This window comes from Pavona decussata, unplaced genomic scaffold (genome assembly GCF_977016875.1).
Source record: "Pavona decussata unplaced genomic scaffold, jaPavDecu1.1 SCAFFOLD_254, whole genome shotgun sequence".
NCBI lineage: Eukaryota > Metazoa > Cnidaria > Anthozoa > Scleractinia > Agariciidae > Pavona > Pavona decussata.
Window position 1 is genome coordinate 462932 of NW_028145657.1, and position 17702 is coordinate 480633.

Consider the following 17702-nt stretch of genomic DNA (forward strand, 5'->3'; position numbering starts at 1 on the left):
TCATTCATGGTTATAATGTGCCGCTAAAATAAACAACGTGGCTATCCATTGTTAAGAAAGAAGATAATTACTCTTGGTCACAAATGTTTATCTGCAATCTCTGATAGTCTGGATTTTTTTTCTATGTATTTATGTTTTCTGATGGGTATGGTCGATTACGGTAATAACAGTTAGTCATTAAGCATCTGAATTTTTAGCTCGAGCCAATGAGTATGGCAAATGGAAATAATGTCAACAATTCAGAGAGAGCCAGTTAAGTATGCAACAGATTATTTTTTCTGTTAAAAGTTAAATAATGTTGAGTTGTTTCTTATCGTGTTTATATAATTGTTCCGTAAAAACTGATGAAAGTACACGATTGATCAGTGATATCTGCCTAAATCACGAACTTCATCCATTTTGTATGACCAGATTCAGTATTTTGTACGTTTCACGACTGGCAGAAATTAGGGACGCCAACCTAATATTTGTCGGATGAAGATTATAAAACAGTTATGCTATCAAGAGCGTCGAAAAAGTAGAAAAAAATGTTGTTTATACAAATTCGTGGTTGCCGTTGTGTGTGTGTTGTGACGGTGCTGCGTTGTTTTCGTGATCTGTTTATCTTACACGAAAACCAATTTATCACACTGGTATAAAGTAATTTGGCATCTGCTACTTTCACTTCTTTAATTTTCGCAATTTTTTTTCTTTGCATCTTCATGTGCTTAAACTAAACACGACTCCACACGCAAGACATGTATAATTTACTCTTCAAACGCAGATCGAGTATTGTAAAATTAAAAAGGGATGATTTTGCCCAATTTGGGTTCCTGTCAGGTGAACTCACCCGAAGTAAATCAGTAATATCCAAGCAAATTTACTCTTTTAGATACAAATCAATAATTTATCTGCTTTTCGTAATCACCGGCAATCAAGCAAGACGAATCAACCGCTGGCTTTAAAGAAACGCAGATAATAAGAGGCGTTCACATTTTTGGCCAATCAGCGAAAAGGAAAGTGATCGCGTTATTTATAATAAGACGACAGGTGAGAGACATCCTTTTTCACCCACACCATACTCTGCTGCGCGTCAAGTTTTCGCAGACTTGTAACTGCAACTTTCGGATCAGCCCTTGTGGGCTAACAAGTGCACATAACACCTTTAGCATGTTGCATGTTTTGGAAACGAACAGTAGCTTGTAAACTCAGTTTTTGGTAAGTAGATCTCAACTATACCACTTAATGATTAAACCTTTCTGAGTTTCCTAAATGCTTTTATATAATATCAGTCACCCACTGCAAATTTTATTTTGAAAAAAGTAAAGCTAAGTGAACCCAGAATTGTAACGCACTGAAATGCTACTCGTCAGGAAACTTATAACAATCAGAGCAAAATTACTAAGGATTTAGGGCTGTTTCTGGTGGCTAAATTCTAGGCAGCTGTCACTCATTCAGCCTGTAGCCGAACGAGTAGCATGTTGAAATTAGAACACAGCGAGAAACTTGTTTCCACTTTCCGAAAAACATCTCAATTATTTATGTGCATGAAACCAGCAGCAGTTATGAAAACAGGAGGCCATTAAACGAAGGAAAAATTCATTTCTGAGCTAGAAACCGCGACAAATTACAAGGCTGTTCATTCTGCCTTGAGAGTTTCAAACACTTTACTCCGGCTGAAATATTTTCAAAGAATCGAACGGCCTAGCGAGAGCTGTAGTTAGTTTGCTTCGATCGAGTCTTAGAATATATAAAACATGGAAAACAGCTTTTGTTTTTGAAGCTGATTGTCTAACGGGAAAGAATAACTGGCTTCATGGCGCTTTGTTGAATTGTAAGTGGCTTATTGCTAGGGAAAAAAAATATGTTCCTTGACTTTATTACGTGTTGGGCAAATATTTTCAACTGGAATATGATAAAAGTAGATGAATCGTGATGCCATGTTTTTATTCTTCTTTGAATATTCTTTTCGATTGGGCAAAAAATAATAAGGAACGTCAACTTACAATACATTTTGTTCAAGTTCATGCTGTGTAACGTAATGAGCCATTATCACTAACGCGTGAGGTTACATCATTAACTCTCACGACATCTGAGACTAGAGGACAAACCGTGCCAAAAATGGTCAACCGAGCACAAACGAAAGCTCTTTTACACAAATGATATACCGTCATTTACCTATCGTGTTTTCGTTTCCCTATAGAGGCAGCAGATTTTGTTTGATGTAACGGATGACTGAGTCGCTTCAATTATAAACACGCCACATGTGAATATCCGTGATGTTAAAACAATAAGGTTCTTTTAGGTGTGTAAGATCCCTGTAGATCCCTATTATATTTTTCGTTTCTTTGGTGAGAGTTCGATCTGTTTCTTTGCCCGTGTGTTCGATAACTCAAGACAGTATAAGAAATTGATAGCCCATTATCAAAGTCTTTCAAGGTAATCTACCATAGACTTTTCAATCGATTGTTTATGATGTTGTGGCCCATATGACAATGCATACCCTCGAGTCCAAATTTGTTTGTGTTCCCCACACGCAATTCAATTGATTAGAACCCGCTGTGATAAGTAATAGGAAGGATAATGTAATTTTGGAAGACACAAGTGACCTCACACACACAACGACGAAATATGCTGATTAATACATTCCGTGACAGAATTATTCGTTTGACTTGACCAATATTAAATATATGTATAGTGATTTCATTCCCCTATCCGAGGTCGCACTCCTTTTGGTCCGCGGTCCACTCAAAACAACGACTGCGCAATCGGGTTCGGTTTTCGATATTCTCATCCCCAGACCCCATCCTCGTTTCCAGAGCCTACGATCTTTTGGTCAGCGGTTGGACCGTAGGCCCTGGTAACAGCCGTTACCGGATGTCGTGAATTTCACGACATCCGGTAGCGCACGCTCAGTGTGATAAATTACCATTGCGCTTGCTCAGTATTATTATTATTATTATTATTATTATTATTATTATTATTATTATTATTATTATTATTGCTCAGTATTAGGAAGTAAAGACAAATGCGCAGAAGCGTAGCATTTTTCACCTTATAGCGCATCAGGTTTTCGACAGCCAATGAAAAAAAAAAGATATTTTTGGATGGACCCAGAGCCACTCGTTCATTAATTAAAAAAAAAAAAACGTTGGGGCTCTGGGGACGAGAATGCCAGACCCCATAATGCTGATATACGAGAATGAGAATCGAGTGATCCCGGGACGGCTGTAACGAAAATTGATTTCCTGTGCGTGCAGATGTGGAGGCAAAACCAGAATCGCTACAAAAATATATATTTTGACCATATAGTTTACTTGGATATGCGCAGTTCTTCAAATTCGCAAGATACATTACTGACAGTTATTTCTTGTTAAAAAAAAGTAAGTTCTACTGTTAGTATTAATATAGACTTCAAGAATAAAACTTAACTTTGAGAAACAACCTATAAGTAAGTAAAACTTAAATCTACAGAATCTAACTGAAAGAGTTGACAACGAACAACAACATTTTGGGCAACTGTTGTGCATGATATTTCCTTACTCAGTTGTTTTTATTTGTTTGCAGTATTAACTGGCATTCGATCAAGTGCTGATGTCACCAACCAGAGCGTTCTTTTAAACAAGTCTCTGCACAATGAAAGTTAACTCATCCTGTTTCACCCTAGGGAATGCAAATCAATCTCCTCACTGTAGTCTCTTAAACTGCATCTGATTAACGTTTATCACTCTGGCACACTTTGATCACGCGAATATTATGATCGTCAAGACACCACGATTTCATGCAGTGATGTACTCTTCGGTCACAGCGCTGGAATTGACTCTCTCTCCCTCTGTCTCAGTCACGAATTCAAGACTCCGCAATTGTTCAAGGAAAAGCTACAACCGTTTTAAAGAAACTGGTGACATTCAATAACCGGCTGAGTGGAAGATGGAAGCTACTGGGAGTTGAAGGAGCCAATGTCAACTTCGGACCAACCCAGAAACAAACAGATATCAAACTCTGCACATAATCCACTAATCAAAATGTGAGCTCGCTACTACAGTGCTAATAAAGTAACTCGCTACTAACGCCTTAATCAAATTGACAACGAAATAGAAATAATTATACATTAATTTATAATTAATAATTATAGAGTTAATTTATTGTATAGTAACATCTTTTAATATGATATTAACAAACTTAACTTTTAAAGCTTTAAACTAACCCGTCTTTTCTCCCGTTTATTTCTAACCCACAGTCTTCAAACTAATCTGGAAACTTAACCACTAATCCTCTAAGTAACTCACAATATAACCTCTAACTAGTAGACCAATTCATCTTCTAATTAACCCACTACACCTTTAATTTAGTCAGTACTAACAACCTTAATATTCTTCCTACTAATCTTCTGTCTCCAAGAATTAATTTGTAATTCTCTTCTCAACCTTATTAGTAACTAACCCCCTACTAACCCTCCAACCTCTTACTATCCCACCATGGCTTTAATTAACTCAGCACTATTTAATTAACTTATAACATTCTTCCTACTAATCTTCTATTCCCACAGTTGTCTGGGAAACTTACATACTAATCCCCTTATTAATTATTCATTCTCTAATTAACCCATTATCCTCCTTACTAACCCATCCTAATTACTAATACTCCTCAGTCTTACTAATCCATTCTCTTCAATCTAACCAGGGAAACTGATTATCTTTCAAAATAACCCACTAACAGCTCCTAGCTAACCCATTAATATAAATAGCTCGAATCATGTTAACTTGAACCATTCTCATGAGGTTAACCTGGCACCAAATGACATCTAATTTGACAAATAGTTAAGTTATTACATCAGTATTAAATAATTGTCCATAATATTCGCTTGAGATTTACAATACTATTTACAAGGCTAAAAAGTTAAAAAGATATTAAAAACCAAACGTTTTCGACTAATCAAGTTTAGTTTTTAATTTTTTTTTAACTTTTTAGCCTTGTAAATAGTATTGTATTAAATAATTATTAATCATATAACCAACTAAATTGCAAGACTTAGCTTGTAACTAACTTACTACTTCAATAACTAACTAACTAACCAACTAATTATTTAACTAAACAGCTAATTAACTAACTTAGTATCTCAGAAACAGCTAATTGCAACAACACCAATACTCTCTGAATTCATTAACTGCTAATGAACACAGTAATAATTTTCACCTGCATGACCTAGCTACCCTTTATGCCTTCCTAACCTTAGGGCACTTATTTAATGATTAATGTACCATACATTCCCTCCACTTTCTAACCACTACTAATATACTAACTGCGCTAACTCATTTACAGTCACTCTTTACTAACCAACTAACCTAACTAGTCTTAGCTAACGATTAGTAGATGGGTTAACACCTTCTAACTGACTAACTAACTACAGCAGTAACTACAGGAACAAACTAACCAACCGTTGCTAGCTAAAGCAATGTATGACTCACGACTCGCACGCGTGCACCTGCACACCAGCTGTAATTTCGGTTGCTCGCCTTATTTTTTAAACCCTTGTACAACATCTGAGAAGATAGGTACCTGCTTTTACGATTGTAAAGACCTACAGAAAATAAAACTGGCAATTTATCGTTTTGTGAAGTAGTAGTTTAACTCAATTACAATACTTTTAAGTGGAATGTTATAGCGATAGTAAAATAAAATAAAAAACTACAAATTAAACTAACTCAATGAAGAAGTACAATTTTAAGCGCCTTCTAAAACAAAGACATTTTGCGTGGTTTATGAATATGCGGGAAAAATCGACAAAAAGATCCTAGCAGGAGCTATTCAGGAATCCAAGCCGCAAACTAGGGGTAACATAATCTCGTACCCCGATGTCACGAGATTAGGGGTAACATGCACGCGAGATAATATATATATTTTTAGCCAAACCTTAAAAGTGGAGCTCCACAATTATAATTACTTTTTTAACAGCAGTTATATGTCTGCTTATCATTTGACCGTACTGAACCTTCAGTACACTAAATTTCTCATCCTTTCTGGGGTTATATATATATTTGAGTGCATAGGTAGCAAACTACTTACTGCCAATAATAATGACATCGTTAACTGTTTACACAGCTAGGGGAGCAAATATTCTCTTCCCTGCTTCTTTTCCGTTGTACTGATTCACTGAACTGACGGGTGCGAGGAAAAGAGACCTCTGCCCTGAGATCTCTTTTCTTCGCGCCCGTCAGTTCAGCGAATATAACGGAAAAGAGGCCTCTGCTAGCAGGGAAGGTACTCCCTTAAACTGGGTTGTTGTGGGCATCCACGCTTCAACAGGGATGATGGAATTGAAAGTTTCAATTCCATTACCCCTGTTGACGTTATTAGGGTGAAGTCTTATGTGGATAGTTTTGACCCTACGTGTGTACCAGTGAGAGTCTCGATCAATAAACTTATTGTCCCAACGGCCGGTCTCGTGAGCGTGTTCAGAAACGGCGGAGGTCTGGCTATAGGCGAGTCGTATATTCCTGTCGTGCCCTTTGATTCTCTCCTACATAATATCGATCTCCCTGTTTCACCGAGTGTAGGCTTTGCCCGCACTCACAGGGAATCCTGTAGTCCACGCCATCTTGTTTAGTCGGCTGGACGATGCCCTTTTGGTCGCGCCAAGTGTGACCTAAGTGTCGTGTCGGACAAGGTGCGAATGCCTTGCTGTTCTAGGCAGGGGCGGAGAGGTTCCAATACTCCCTGGATAGTAAGGTAAAACGGCGGTGGATTTAAATGCTGCCTCGAGCTCTTTGTTGGGGCTGTTCTTGTCTTTGATAACATTCTACACAAAGGAGGAGGGATATCGGCTAGAAACGTCAAGTACAGATAACAGATGTTTCTTCTCTTCAGAGATCATGGTCACGAGACGTTTCGCCTTGTCGTACAGACACTTCATAATACCGCGTTTAACTGATTGAGGGTGGTGTGAATCACACGCTAAGTATTGATCATTATGTGTTGACTTCCTGTAGACGCTGGTGGTAAGGTGGCCGTCTGGTTAGAAATGATAAAAATGGTTCTTCGCGCAATCGGCGAACTCCGGAATTGATAAATTAACTCATCTTTAGCACAAAGGATGCTTTTGTGAGAGCTCGGTTGCTAGTGAGGCGAGAAGCGCGGCTTAGAGAAATGGGCATGGGTAAAAGTAATAATTCCCATTGTGATTTAGAATGAGAATAGTGCAAAATAATTCTGACTTGTGATGCTAACGCAAAAGTCCTCAATTTTACTGAGAAACTGAAAACAGCGAGCGGAAAATATGGGGTATTGGTCACGTGGTAATTTCTACGTGGCCTTCACTGTTATCATTGCAGAACTAAAAAGCGCCTTTATGGCAAATAAAGTTTATTACAAAATTATCCCTTGGTCTGATTGTTTTCAAAACAATTGACTTGATAGTGTTCATCAGTGGAGAGCTACTGCCAGGCTTTACTTCGGTGTAAGAACCTGTACTGAACTTACAGCTGACGTAAGATAAAGGAACATAAACGTCAAAACAATATGTATACAGGGAAGGAAAACAATCGGCAACCACAAAGAAAAATCTGTCAGTTTCTTACATCGAGGTAAACCCCAATGCCAAGATGTTTAAAAAAGTTAAAATGGATTACCAATCACCCGAGCAACCGTGAGGTGTATGGCGGGAATTTTCGTTATCAAAGCGACTTTCTCGTACCTCGAGTAAAGAACTTTTAAATTCACCAAGGTTGGATGCGTAAGTCAATTTTTCAACATGTTCTCTTTGTTACTAAAATGAAGAAAAACGCTTTAAAAGTTTACATGCATTCAAATGTTGTTAGGTTTATTTGGCAGGTTTTGTTCCCCAGTGACCAGAGAAGAACCAATACACTTTTTGCTATTATAATTAAATCGCGTCCATTTAAATGGAAATCTGATGCACCGATCGATACCAAGGTTTTCTTTTAATTGCGTCGACCTGAAACTCTGAACTATTTCACTCCATCACTGAGCAAGGATATTTCTTCCTTGTTGCTTGGTTCTTGGTCGCAACTGGATTTCGGTCAGTCTGATCTGCTATTTGGTCTTGTAACTTCTTCTTGTTTTTCACTGTGTTATTATGACTATTTATCGATCTGGGACTGATTACATTTGATTCAAGGGAAAGTCGCACTCTGTTCTATGAAAAAGAATTGTAAAATAAGTAGAAAAGCATAGCACTTAGTTGAGGTTTCAAAGATATACTTGGAATGCAAAATAATGTATTGCAACTCATCAGTTAACATTATAATCCTAAAATGATTAACAATATCTGCTGCCAAAGACATTAACCCCTTTCAATCAGTGCAACCAAAACTCTGACTGAGTTTTGCAATTGGTTGTTTCTTCTACAATAAACCTGAATATGGTACGCATCGAAGTAAATGATTACGTACATTTTTTATTTTCAACCAGACAAGAACAGCGAAACGAGTTAGATTTCAAAGACTCTCAGGGGCACCCAACGACAACCAATTTAAGCAAAATACTTATTATAAATTAAATAATACAGAAACTAATAATAAAGTTGAATGCGATCCGATCCGATTACCTAAAACTTTAAGTCGCACAAAGTGTTTTAAAAGGAACCGCAGGAGCCTCTTATCCCTCGAAGTAACAAACTGTTATTGGCCGTTACGTAAGCGTTAAGCGGCATGTTTACTCTTTCGAAAACAATTCAAAAGAAATTAGTGTTACAAAACTTTGATTCGTGACAGTTTCCAAGAGAAACCTAAGTATTTTTCTCCTTGATTCTTTACAACCAAATACGAATTTCTGAGGTAATGAATGCTTTTACAAAACACATAGCCAGTTGAAACGGTGCGTTGCAATTGAACGTCCCTGGACGTTTGTATTTTAAACCTGTCAGAATCCTTCCTCCATTCTGTAGGCGTCCAGTTGAGATATTGGAAGGTTCTGGTTAAACAAGACTGGTGTGACATCTTGTACAAACGTGTGATCGCGCCGAGGCATGCACACTAGATTTCAGTAAAAACTCGTCCTGGAGTTCAACTTCAATCTAATGAAAATTTCTCCCAAGAATTTTTGCCCTTGATTGTAGCTTTGTGGGTCCGTAATGGGCAAATACATTTTTGGCGTTCTTTTTCGTTACTTTCTTTCTGTTTTCTTCTTGGTTTTTTATTATTATTATTATTATTATTATTATTATTATTATTATTATTATTATTATTATTATTATTATTATTATTATTATTATTATTATTATTATTATTACTATTATTATTTTGTTTGTTTGTTCGCTTTTCAAAATAAGACTGAACTGATCAGTGTTTTTCCCCAATACTGACCTTGTGCTAGTTAATTAACATGTTTTTCTTCAGAAGCTTCGAACAGTTCGTTTCGTTGTAAATCTGTTCTGAAAGAACTTACCCGACGCAGAAATTCGGATTAGATTGTGAAGAAAAATTAGAGTTTCTTTAGCAAATAGCCACCACAAACCTTCTGATTTTGGATAAGTAAATACGTCGTTATTAAAATGTGTGAAAAAGCGCAAGCTATCATTTTCGGAAAGCCAATCACAGCTCGTAAATTCAGGGAATAAGATTTCGTTTCCTAAAATTCTTTGCAATATAAATTTTCAGCAAAAAACATAATTGGAACAGATCAAACTGAGTTAGCTTAAATAAATTTTCTTTTTAAAAGCCCATAAAATGATTAGGGAATGTAGGAGACAGCATTTTAACTATCTTGTGTTATGTTCTCGTTGGGTGCCATGTTTTTTGTTTTTTATTTCATGACCGAGCATAACTTTTCCCTCTTTCTTTAGCGTATACTAAACTAAAATTTTCTTCATATGCACTCACTACTTTGTATCCCTTCTCACTCGATCTGTGTTGGCATATCCGTCTTTGCTTTTTTTAGGAATGGGATGCAGAGCTCTTGGAATATTCTACCCACGTTCTTTGAGCAAAAGAACTGTTCTTCTCTTTGTTTTTGCCATAACAACTTTGTATATCACGATGGGAATTCACCATCTCATTAGAAGAACGAGATTCAGATTTAGCGAAAATGACATAAAAGATTTTCACCAGCAGTGGTGTAGAATGCATAGGTGGCGGGAGGACTGGGAAGGAATGGCCAAACCCTGTGACGGTCAAGTGGACTGGGAACAGCGGCAAGTAAACTCCGAGTGGAGGACTGATGCGAGGAGCAGTTTTATCACGAGATGGGAGATACAGCCTGCAGGTAAAATAACATTAAAAGCTATTTTCTCTTGGTTTAACTTAGCGAGCGATTCTCCTGGAGCCCATCAAATGAATCTGTTTCTATCGATTAGTAGTTAGCTTTTCCTTTAAAAAAAAAAAAGTATGTAGTTTTATAGCGGAAATTGCACTTTATGTGCCAAAATAGCCACCATATCTAAACCGGCTTGTTCGTCTTTCATTTCCAGTGAGGAGGGGGAGGGAGGGGGAGAAAGAAGCAGTGAAACGTGAAGGTTCAATTGATGTTAACAGATGTTGCCGTGAGTAACTTGTATCCGCCATCTTGGATTTTAGCACCTACATTGACCACAACATGATCATAACCAATAGAAAAACATAACATGACTTAAAAACAGGAAAGTTACAACTGTAGCATAATTAATTTTTGTTTATTCGAATTTCTAAAAACCGTACAGTCCAAATTTAGCTGCCATGGTAACGTTAACTTCAATAAAGTTTCAGAACATTAGCCTATCCCAGATTCTCTGCAGATAAATTTCTGAAAAAATTGCTTAGTTTGGTGGCGTTTGGTCACATATTTAAAAACTTGTGAACGTTTATTGCTCGTGCGTGCAGAATCTTCCCCTCCCGCCAGCGTCTAGATAGAGGTATTCTTTTACAAATTTCAATGTTTTGCCTTTAAAGAAAAGATATTATTTAAATTCGAATTTCTAGCAATGAACATTGCTCGGGTAAAGTTGTTTTCACGCCCGAAATGCTTTCGGGAGTTTGCATTTCAGAAACGCATGATAAGGCCTTAATTGTTTAAAACCCATTTGGAGGGTAAGATTGAGTTGAGGCAGTCTGTGTATGCTGAGTTACTAACGCCGATCGCTTACCTCCTGTTTCGTTAACATGGTGATCATAAAGCTATCGGTAGCATTAGATGAATTCCACTAACTTTGGAATGCGAGGGACCACGCAACACGGAACAAGGGAATAAACCGTACCACTTTTTCTTTCTGGATCGAAAAGGGGATGTTTTCACTAGCCTCGCATATTAAATTTGAATATATCTTATTTGATGGATAACTTAATGGTTAAATCTTATGAGATCTAAAGTTTGTCATTTATTACGCTCTTCAAAACTACAAAAGAAGAGCTAGAAATATGCTAAACTGTTCCCCTTAATTAGTTTGAAAATGAACTATATATGCACTGATTTAAATTTAAGATAGAACATGTAACACAGTTACTCGAGTTTCACGCACTAAGCGTCTGATGATCGCTTAGTGCGTGAAACTCGAGTAACTGTGTTACATTTTCTATCTTAAATTTATATTTCGCTCTGTATGTTTTTGCATCGAGCACTCCTGCGACTGAGTGAAGCAATCATTATATTGTTTCTTTGTTTATGCACTGATTTATATATTTCTTAGGCCACTTTAGTCGTTTCTTCATCCAGTCCGTAACAGGAGATGGTGTTATTAAAAACTTTGGCGGCGACGCCTGGAGAGTGTATATCAGACAAGGCCCAGCATCCCTTGCGCCGCAAGTGTGGAACCATGATAACGGACAGTATGAGGTGGTGTTCTTGGCTATGGAGCCTGGTCACTACTCAGCCCAGATCATGTTGGATTTCACTCTTTGCGACGGTTTACGTGAGCCGCCAACAGACTGGTTCATCAAAGGTTTGGAAGATTAGAGATTTGTGTATAACTTTGCAATTGTATTCAAACCGCAGATTCAGTAGAGAAGAAACGTTTTACACTTGAATTTAAAAGATGACATATATTTGTTGCACAAACAGGAACAGTCCAAGGAAAATACCAGCCCGATGGAATCTTGGGATACATTGGTGATGATTATATACTAGAGCCTCTGGGAGGTCAAACTGCTTTTACTTTCTCTATTCCAGAACGTGTCGACACCACGACTGATTTTTCTGCTTTTCAAGGTAAAACTTTTCAACAAACGTTCTAACTGAGAGATTTAATGAGACTGTTTTCCAGGTATTAAGTTAATAGAAGATGCATATTCCGGATAAATTCACTTTTTGGAAAACAAAAAACTCTGAAAAGAAATTAAGGGCACTAACACTTTGGTAATTGGTCAGACAAGGCAGGGAATTATAGACTAAACGACGTCCCCCTTTTTTCTTTCTAAATAGTCAAGACGGCGACCTAAGCAAGCGAACAAGCAAACCGAGCCTTCAGTTTTTTATCCTTGAGTTCCTCTTGCTCAGCGCGTGATTACCTGCTCTATTTTATTTTATTTTTATTTTTATTTTATTAGCTTCGCCATTTACAACATTTACAGCATACTGAATTAAATTAGGCACGGTATCCACGACAGCAAGAAGCCAATTACTGTGGACCCGATTGAAATAAAATAGTAAGATAAGCCAAGATGAATACACTATAGCTAACGACAACAGGTTACTGGACGAGCAAGACTATAGTCTTAAACGTTCAAGGGTTATCGCAGTCATAGTTATCTAAAGCAGTGAAATAGTATTTTAACATTACAGATTTAAAACAGGAAAGATTGTCCATACTAATGAGTCAAGTCCAAGCAACAACCATGGACGATAATCCTGCTGGTATACATTGGATCAATTGTTGATCTGATCGGCTTAACAAAACAAATGATACAAGAAGCAGAGACCGATACAACGTAGAATTACGGTTTAAAGGTTATTATATTTCGGATAGCCTGAAGAAGGCTGGTTTGGCCAGCCGAAATATAGTAACTTTTAAACCGTAATTCTACGTTGTATCGGTCTCTGCTTCTTGTATCCATACTAATGTATTCCATACTGTGATAGAAAGCGGACTGCTGATGGTCTAACATGTACGTTTTTTCTGCTCTGTTTTGCTGTTATCTTCCGAGTTCAACGCAAATATAATGAGTGGGTTCAACTTAACAGCGGGCCCAGAAATTGTTACTTAAATGATTTCTTTTCAATAAAAACAGTATCGCCTCAGTGTGGAATCACTTGCAACCTGTTACAGGACGGATTTGGTAGATGGGTCAACGGTCTTTGGCTTCCCTTCGTTCAGGGTAAATTCGAGTAACCTGTGTTTCTTTCTAACAAACCATTACTACCTTAAATTCCTGTTCTTGTATATGAGATGGAGATATTGACCGCAGCCGACTAATTGTCCGAAATAATCAGTTTTTTTTATTCTATTTCAGTGCCGGCTAGTGTGTGTAAGGTCACAAATGTATGTATTGTCCGTATGAAGGGTTAATAGGCCATTATATTTACGAGTTGCTTAGAACGTCATTATGAAATCGGGGCTAAGTGCAAAGTTTTTATTTTGAAAATTAATTTTCGCTCATGATCATATGCAAACAAAACTAATTTTCATACGAAAAGCTTCAACTTATATTAGCCTCGCTTGCATAATGAGGTTTACAACAACGCAGAAATGGCCTATTATATTATCAGGGTATTTTGTTTACGGTTTATGCTTGCATTTCTGTAAGTATTTATCAGAAACAGGGTTTAAAAGGGATTCTGTAACCAAGGAGATATTTTGACATTATGTCGACACATATAGTATATAGTGCAGTTATGACTTTATGAGAGCATAGAACTGATATACATTTGACTTTGGCATGTTTGGAGATGGATTTTTTTTCAGTTTATTTAATGTTAATTTGCACCTTTTTTGTTTCATGACAAGACTACGATTCAACAATAGTAGCAGAGACATCAGTGGCGCAAGCAGAAACTTTGTGGATTTATGGCGATTCCGTTGCTCAACACTTCTTAAAGTCACTCAGAAAGAGAGGGATATGCAAGCGGTATTTCAAAAAGTGTAAAGATTCATACATGTGGATATATGAGGTATGGGAGTTGCTAGAGATTGTTCGTTCTAACTGATCGCATTAGTCTTGCTCGTATTTCTCTTAGTATTAAAATACGGTGTAAGGCAGCCAATAAATCAATTAAATCAACCACTTTTTCTATTAGAGTGGTTTTCATTTGATTTTCGTAAAACTGAAACCAAAGTAACTTCTCTTACCCAATCATGCCGATCACAACAGACGTGGGCAGGGTAATGAACCGATCAGAACTCGAAGCAATTGTAACCGGCGCCAAGCGCGAGAAAGCGCATGCGAGCAAGACAAGAAAAATTGGTTTTGGTTTTGTTTCTCATTGGTTGAGAATATGGTGTAAATTTCACTAACCAATCCAAAGCGTAGTAAAGCAAAATCAAAACAAAAAGGCGAAATTCATACGTTGGACTTTCAACTGAAACCTACTCTATGAGGTCCTCAGTATTTAAGAAACCTATAACTAAGGAAAGCAACTTCAAAAATTAGTTACATAATCACTTTTGGTGAATTTTCTAGAATGGTTCCTGGGCTGGGTTTAACGTAGTTGATTTTAACTGAACCATTTTACTCGATTTCCCCCCCCCCCCCCCCACCCCTCAATTTTCCATCCTCTCGTTTTATATTTCACCCTCCTGGGTCATTATTTTTCATTCACTTTAACAGATTCATCAATCGATCAGTAAGTGTTTGTCAACTGCTAACTTGGCTGAGAGATACACAGCAAAAAATGACCATTCCTGTAAGGCTGTAATTTTCTTTATGTGGTAACAAAAAAGTAATTTAACATGGGAAAAGCTTAATGTATCCCAGCTGAACTTAGAGCCGCCACTGTTGTATTCCCCGTGTGTCTTTCGCATTATAAACCACAGCTCTTTTGTATTAATTTCTCCAGCTGACAAACGTGCAAGAGGCCAAATCAAAGTTTGAACCAAACGACTTTAATGAAACTGTTATTCTTCAATACATGGCTGATATCCTCGATTCTCCTGAAATGCAGACTCAGAACAGCTTCTTTCTCTTCAATCTTGGCGTGCATTATCCTATATCGCTCAATTTTACGACGTACAAAGGCCTTATAGATAAGTTGGTGAAACTTATAAAGAGCAAGATGAATCACAAAAATGAAAACATGGCAACTCCTGTATGGAAGACGACAACATCCATAGAAAGAGAAAAGGCGCATAAAGTGTACGCAGAACTTCCCAAGAATGTAACTTTTGGGAGATTTCACACGCATCAGGTAATGAAACAGCGTGTAATTGCAAAACTCTACAGATCATTTATCCTCCTTTCCTGCATTCTGTTGTTGTCTTTCTTCCTGTGTTGGTTTTATTATCAAGTAGACTGACGTCACATCATCTAATCACGTGATCAGTTGGGCCTCGTTGAGCGTGTCAATTTACCATTGTCAATTCCAATAAAGCAGATGATCATCTAACATCACAGACTATAATCTTATCTAAACATAGCGACTTGTTGTCTTCATGCATTGGTACATTTAATTTTATATCCCTTTGTTATTTTTAAATTTATTATTGTTGTTGTTGTTGCTGTTACTGTGGCTGTTTTTGTTGTTGTTATTGTTTTTCTTTTTCTTTTTCTTTTCTCTTTTTTTATTTTTTTATTTTTGCATTTCTGAATTTTCAGAGCCAATTCATAGATTTACCCTGCTTATTAGGGCGACCTCAAATTATTTTACTTGTGAATACAATCAGACGTCATTTAGCGACTTAGTAACAAGTTTAGCAGTTCCTATTTCTTTTCTCAATCCACGTCACTGACTTGCATGCAGTGAAGAATTTGTCCACAAGCAGACACTGGTCTTGCTTTCAAGAAATTGTACTACGAATTTGATTACGCGCTCGGGGAAAAATAGTTTAAATCGATGTCGCATCACTACATGGTTACTGTAGACATGATTTCATCCCCCGACAAAGTTAATTTTGTGTTGCATTTTCTTCTTCTTTCAGAGACTGGAGTTGTTCCATAAGTACGCGGTGAATGCTATGTGTAAAGCTGGTATTCCTGTGCTGGACGTGTATCCAATGACCTTTTCCTATCCTAATGGCACACTGGATCACGTGCACTATAATGAACATGCGCAGAGGGCAGCTCAAGATCAGCTTTTGACATTCATTCAAGAGAAAATGAAGGCAAATAATCTGAAAAGTGTTAAAAGATGAATGTTACAAGCAAATCCGGCTTTGCTTACTCATACTCGTCCAAAGGAACATATTTGGAGAGCAACAAATTATCTGGGTGAAAAGTAATACATGTTTTAATTCATCTAATCTACACAAATACAACTAGAAATTATAAGACTACTAGATGTACAGGCGTTGATATACTACATGATCATGACCATTTGATACTGATATCATCCTATGATTACCTATTCAACCAAAACAACCCGCATATCATTCACAATGCAGGATGCCGACTGTAAAAGGTGATCGTTAAGGAAAGGCCCGGGCAAACTAACTAGGGTTAGTTATAACTGTGGTTAGCTATAACTAGCTAACCATACGTGTTTCACGTATTCATATTCAGTTAGCCAAACTTAATAGCTGGGTAGTGCCGGCTAATAATTAAAAAGCCAGTTTACAACGGCTTACTTCTCAGAAATGCATGAATCACAACTCACACGCGCGCACCTGCACACCACCTGTAATTTCAGCAACTCGCCTTATGATTTTTGAAACCTTTGTGCAACATCTGAGAAGCTAGAAAGCTGCTTTTACAATCGGTGGAAAGCTACAGAAAATAAAATTGGCAATTTATCGTTTTGTGAAGTTGTAGTTTAACTTAATTACAGTACTTTTAAGTGGAATGTTATAACGATAGTAAAGTTTTGAAAAAATCTACAAATTAAACTAACTCAATGAAGAAATACAACTTTGGGCGCCTCCTAACACAAAGACATATTTTCGGCGTGGTTTACGGATAGGCGGGAAAAACTCTAAAAGATTATGAGTAGCTACTCACAGATTTCCATAAGTTTCGCACTTACTAAGATCTGATTTTCTCAGGTCGCAAAAAAAAACGCCCTTCGTATTAGAAAGCACCATTCTTAAAAAAAATCGAGTTTTTCGAACCATCCCATGCTGCCCAGAATTAAGGCATGTGGTAAAACATGGACTGGAGTGGAGTGGACTGGATTTGTAAAACATGGACTGGATTGGTAAAAGGTGGATTGGTAAAACGTGGATTGGTAAAACGTGAATTGGTAAGTGGTGGATTGGTAAAAGGTGGATTGGTAAAACAATAAATGAAACAATAAACTTTATTTTGTTTGCAGATCCTTTTCTTTCTCTTTTTATCTTGATTATCCATACAGTGATCCGATCAAACAATGTCAATGGTATACATTCCAAATAATTCATTCTTTACTTTTACTATTAATTCACTTCAACATTAACTGTGACAAAATCATAATAAGCAATAATTCCCTAGTTTTCTTTATATTGTATCAGAACGTAAAAGTAATATTTCCGCATTAGTTCAACGACAACAACAACAAAAAAAGAAACACTGTTAACACTGTTGAATCAAGAAAAGTTTTACAATAATGTCCAAACGTTCGGCCTAGTAACGAAACAACAGCAACAATAAATGTAAATGTGACGCTGGTCACCTCGCTAAACCTAATACAAGATGATGAAAAACCTAATACATGATGATGCTCCCCTGACCCGA

At 37.1% G+C, this 17702-nt stretch overlaps 1 protein-coding gene across 5 annotated transcripts; it reads left to right on the forward strand.

Annotated features, from left to right (window-relative positions):
- The first annotated feature begins 1039 nt into the window (after positions 1-1039).
- On the forward strand, positions 1040-16968 carry LOC146456414 (uncharacterized). 5 transcript variants are annotated; one of them, XM_085092626.1, is made up of 9 exons: positions 1040-1197; positions 3547-8017; positions 10050-10200; positions 11623-11848; positions 11968-12114; positions 13134-13220; positions 13850-14013; positions 14899-15246; positions 15977-16968. In XM_085092626.1, the coding sequence occupies exons 3-9, from the start codon at positions 10156-10158 to the stop codon at positions 16187-16189; spliced, it is 1230 nt and encodes a 409-aa protein (XP_084948752.1). In that variant the 5' UTR covers positions 1040-1197; positions 3547-8017; positions 10050-10155; the 3' UTR covers positions 16190-16968. The 5 variants fall into 5 exon arrangements, with proteins under 5 accessions (XP_084948752.1, XP_084948749.1, XP_084948751.1 ...); XM_085092623.1 differs by having other exon boundaries at positions 9877-10200; positions 11597-11848; positions 15977-16965; XM_085092625.1 differs by having other exon boundaries at positions 11597-11848; positions 15977-16965.
- The last annotated feature ends 734 nt before the right edge of the window (positions 16969-17702 follow it).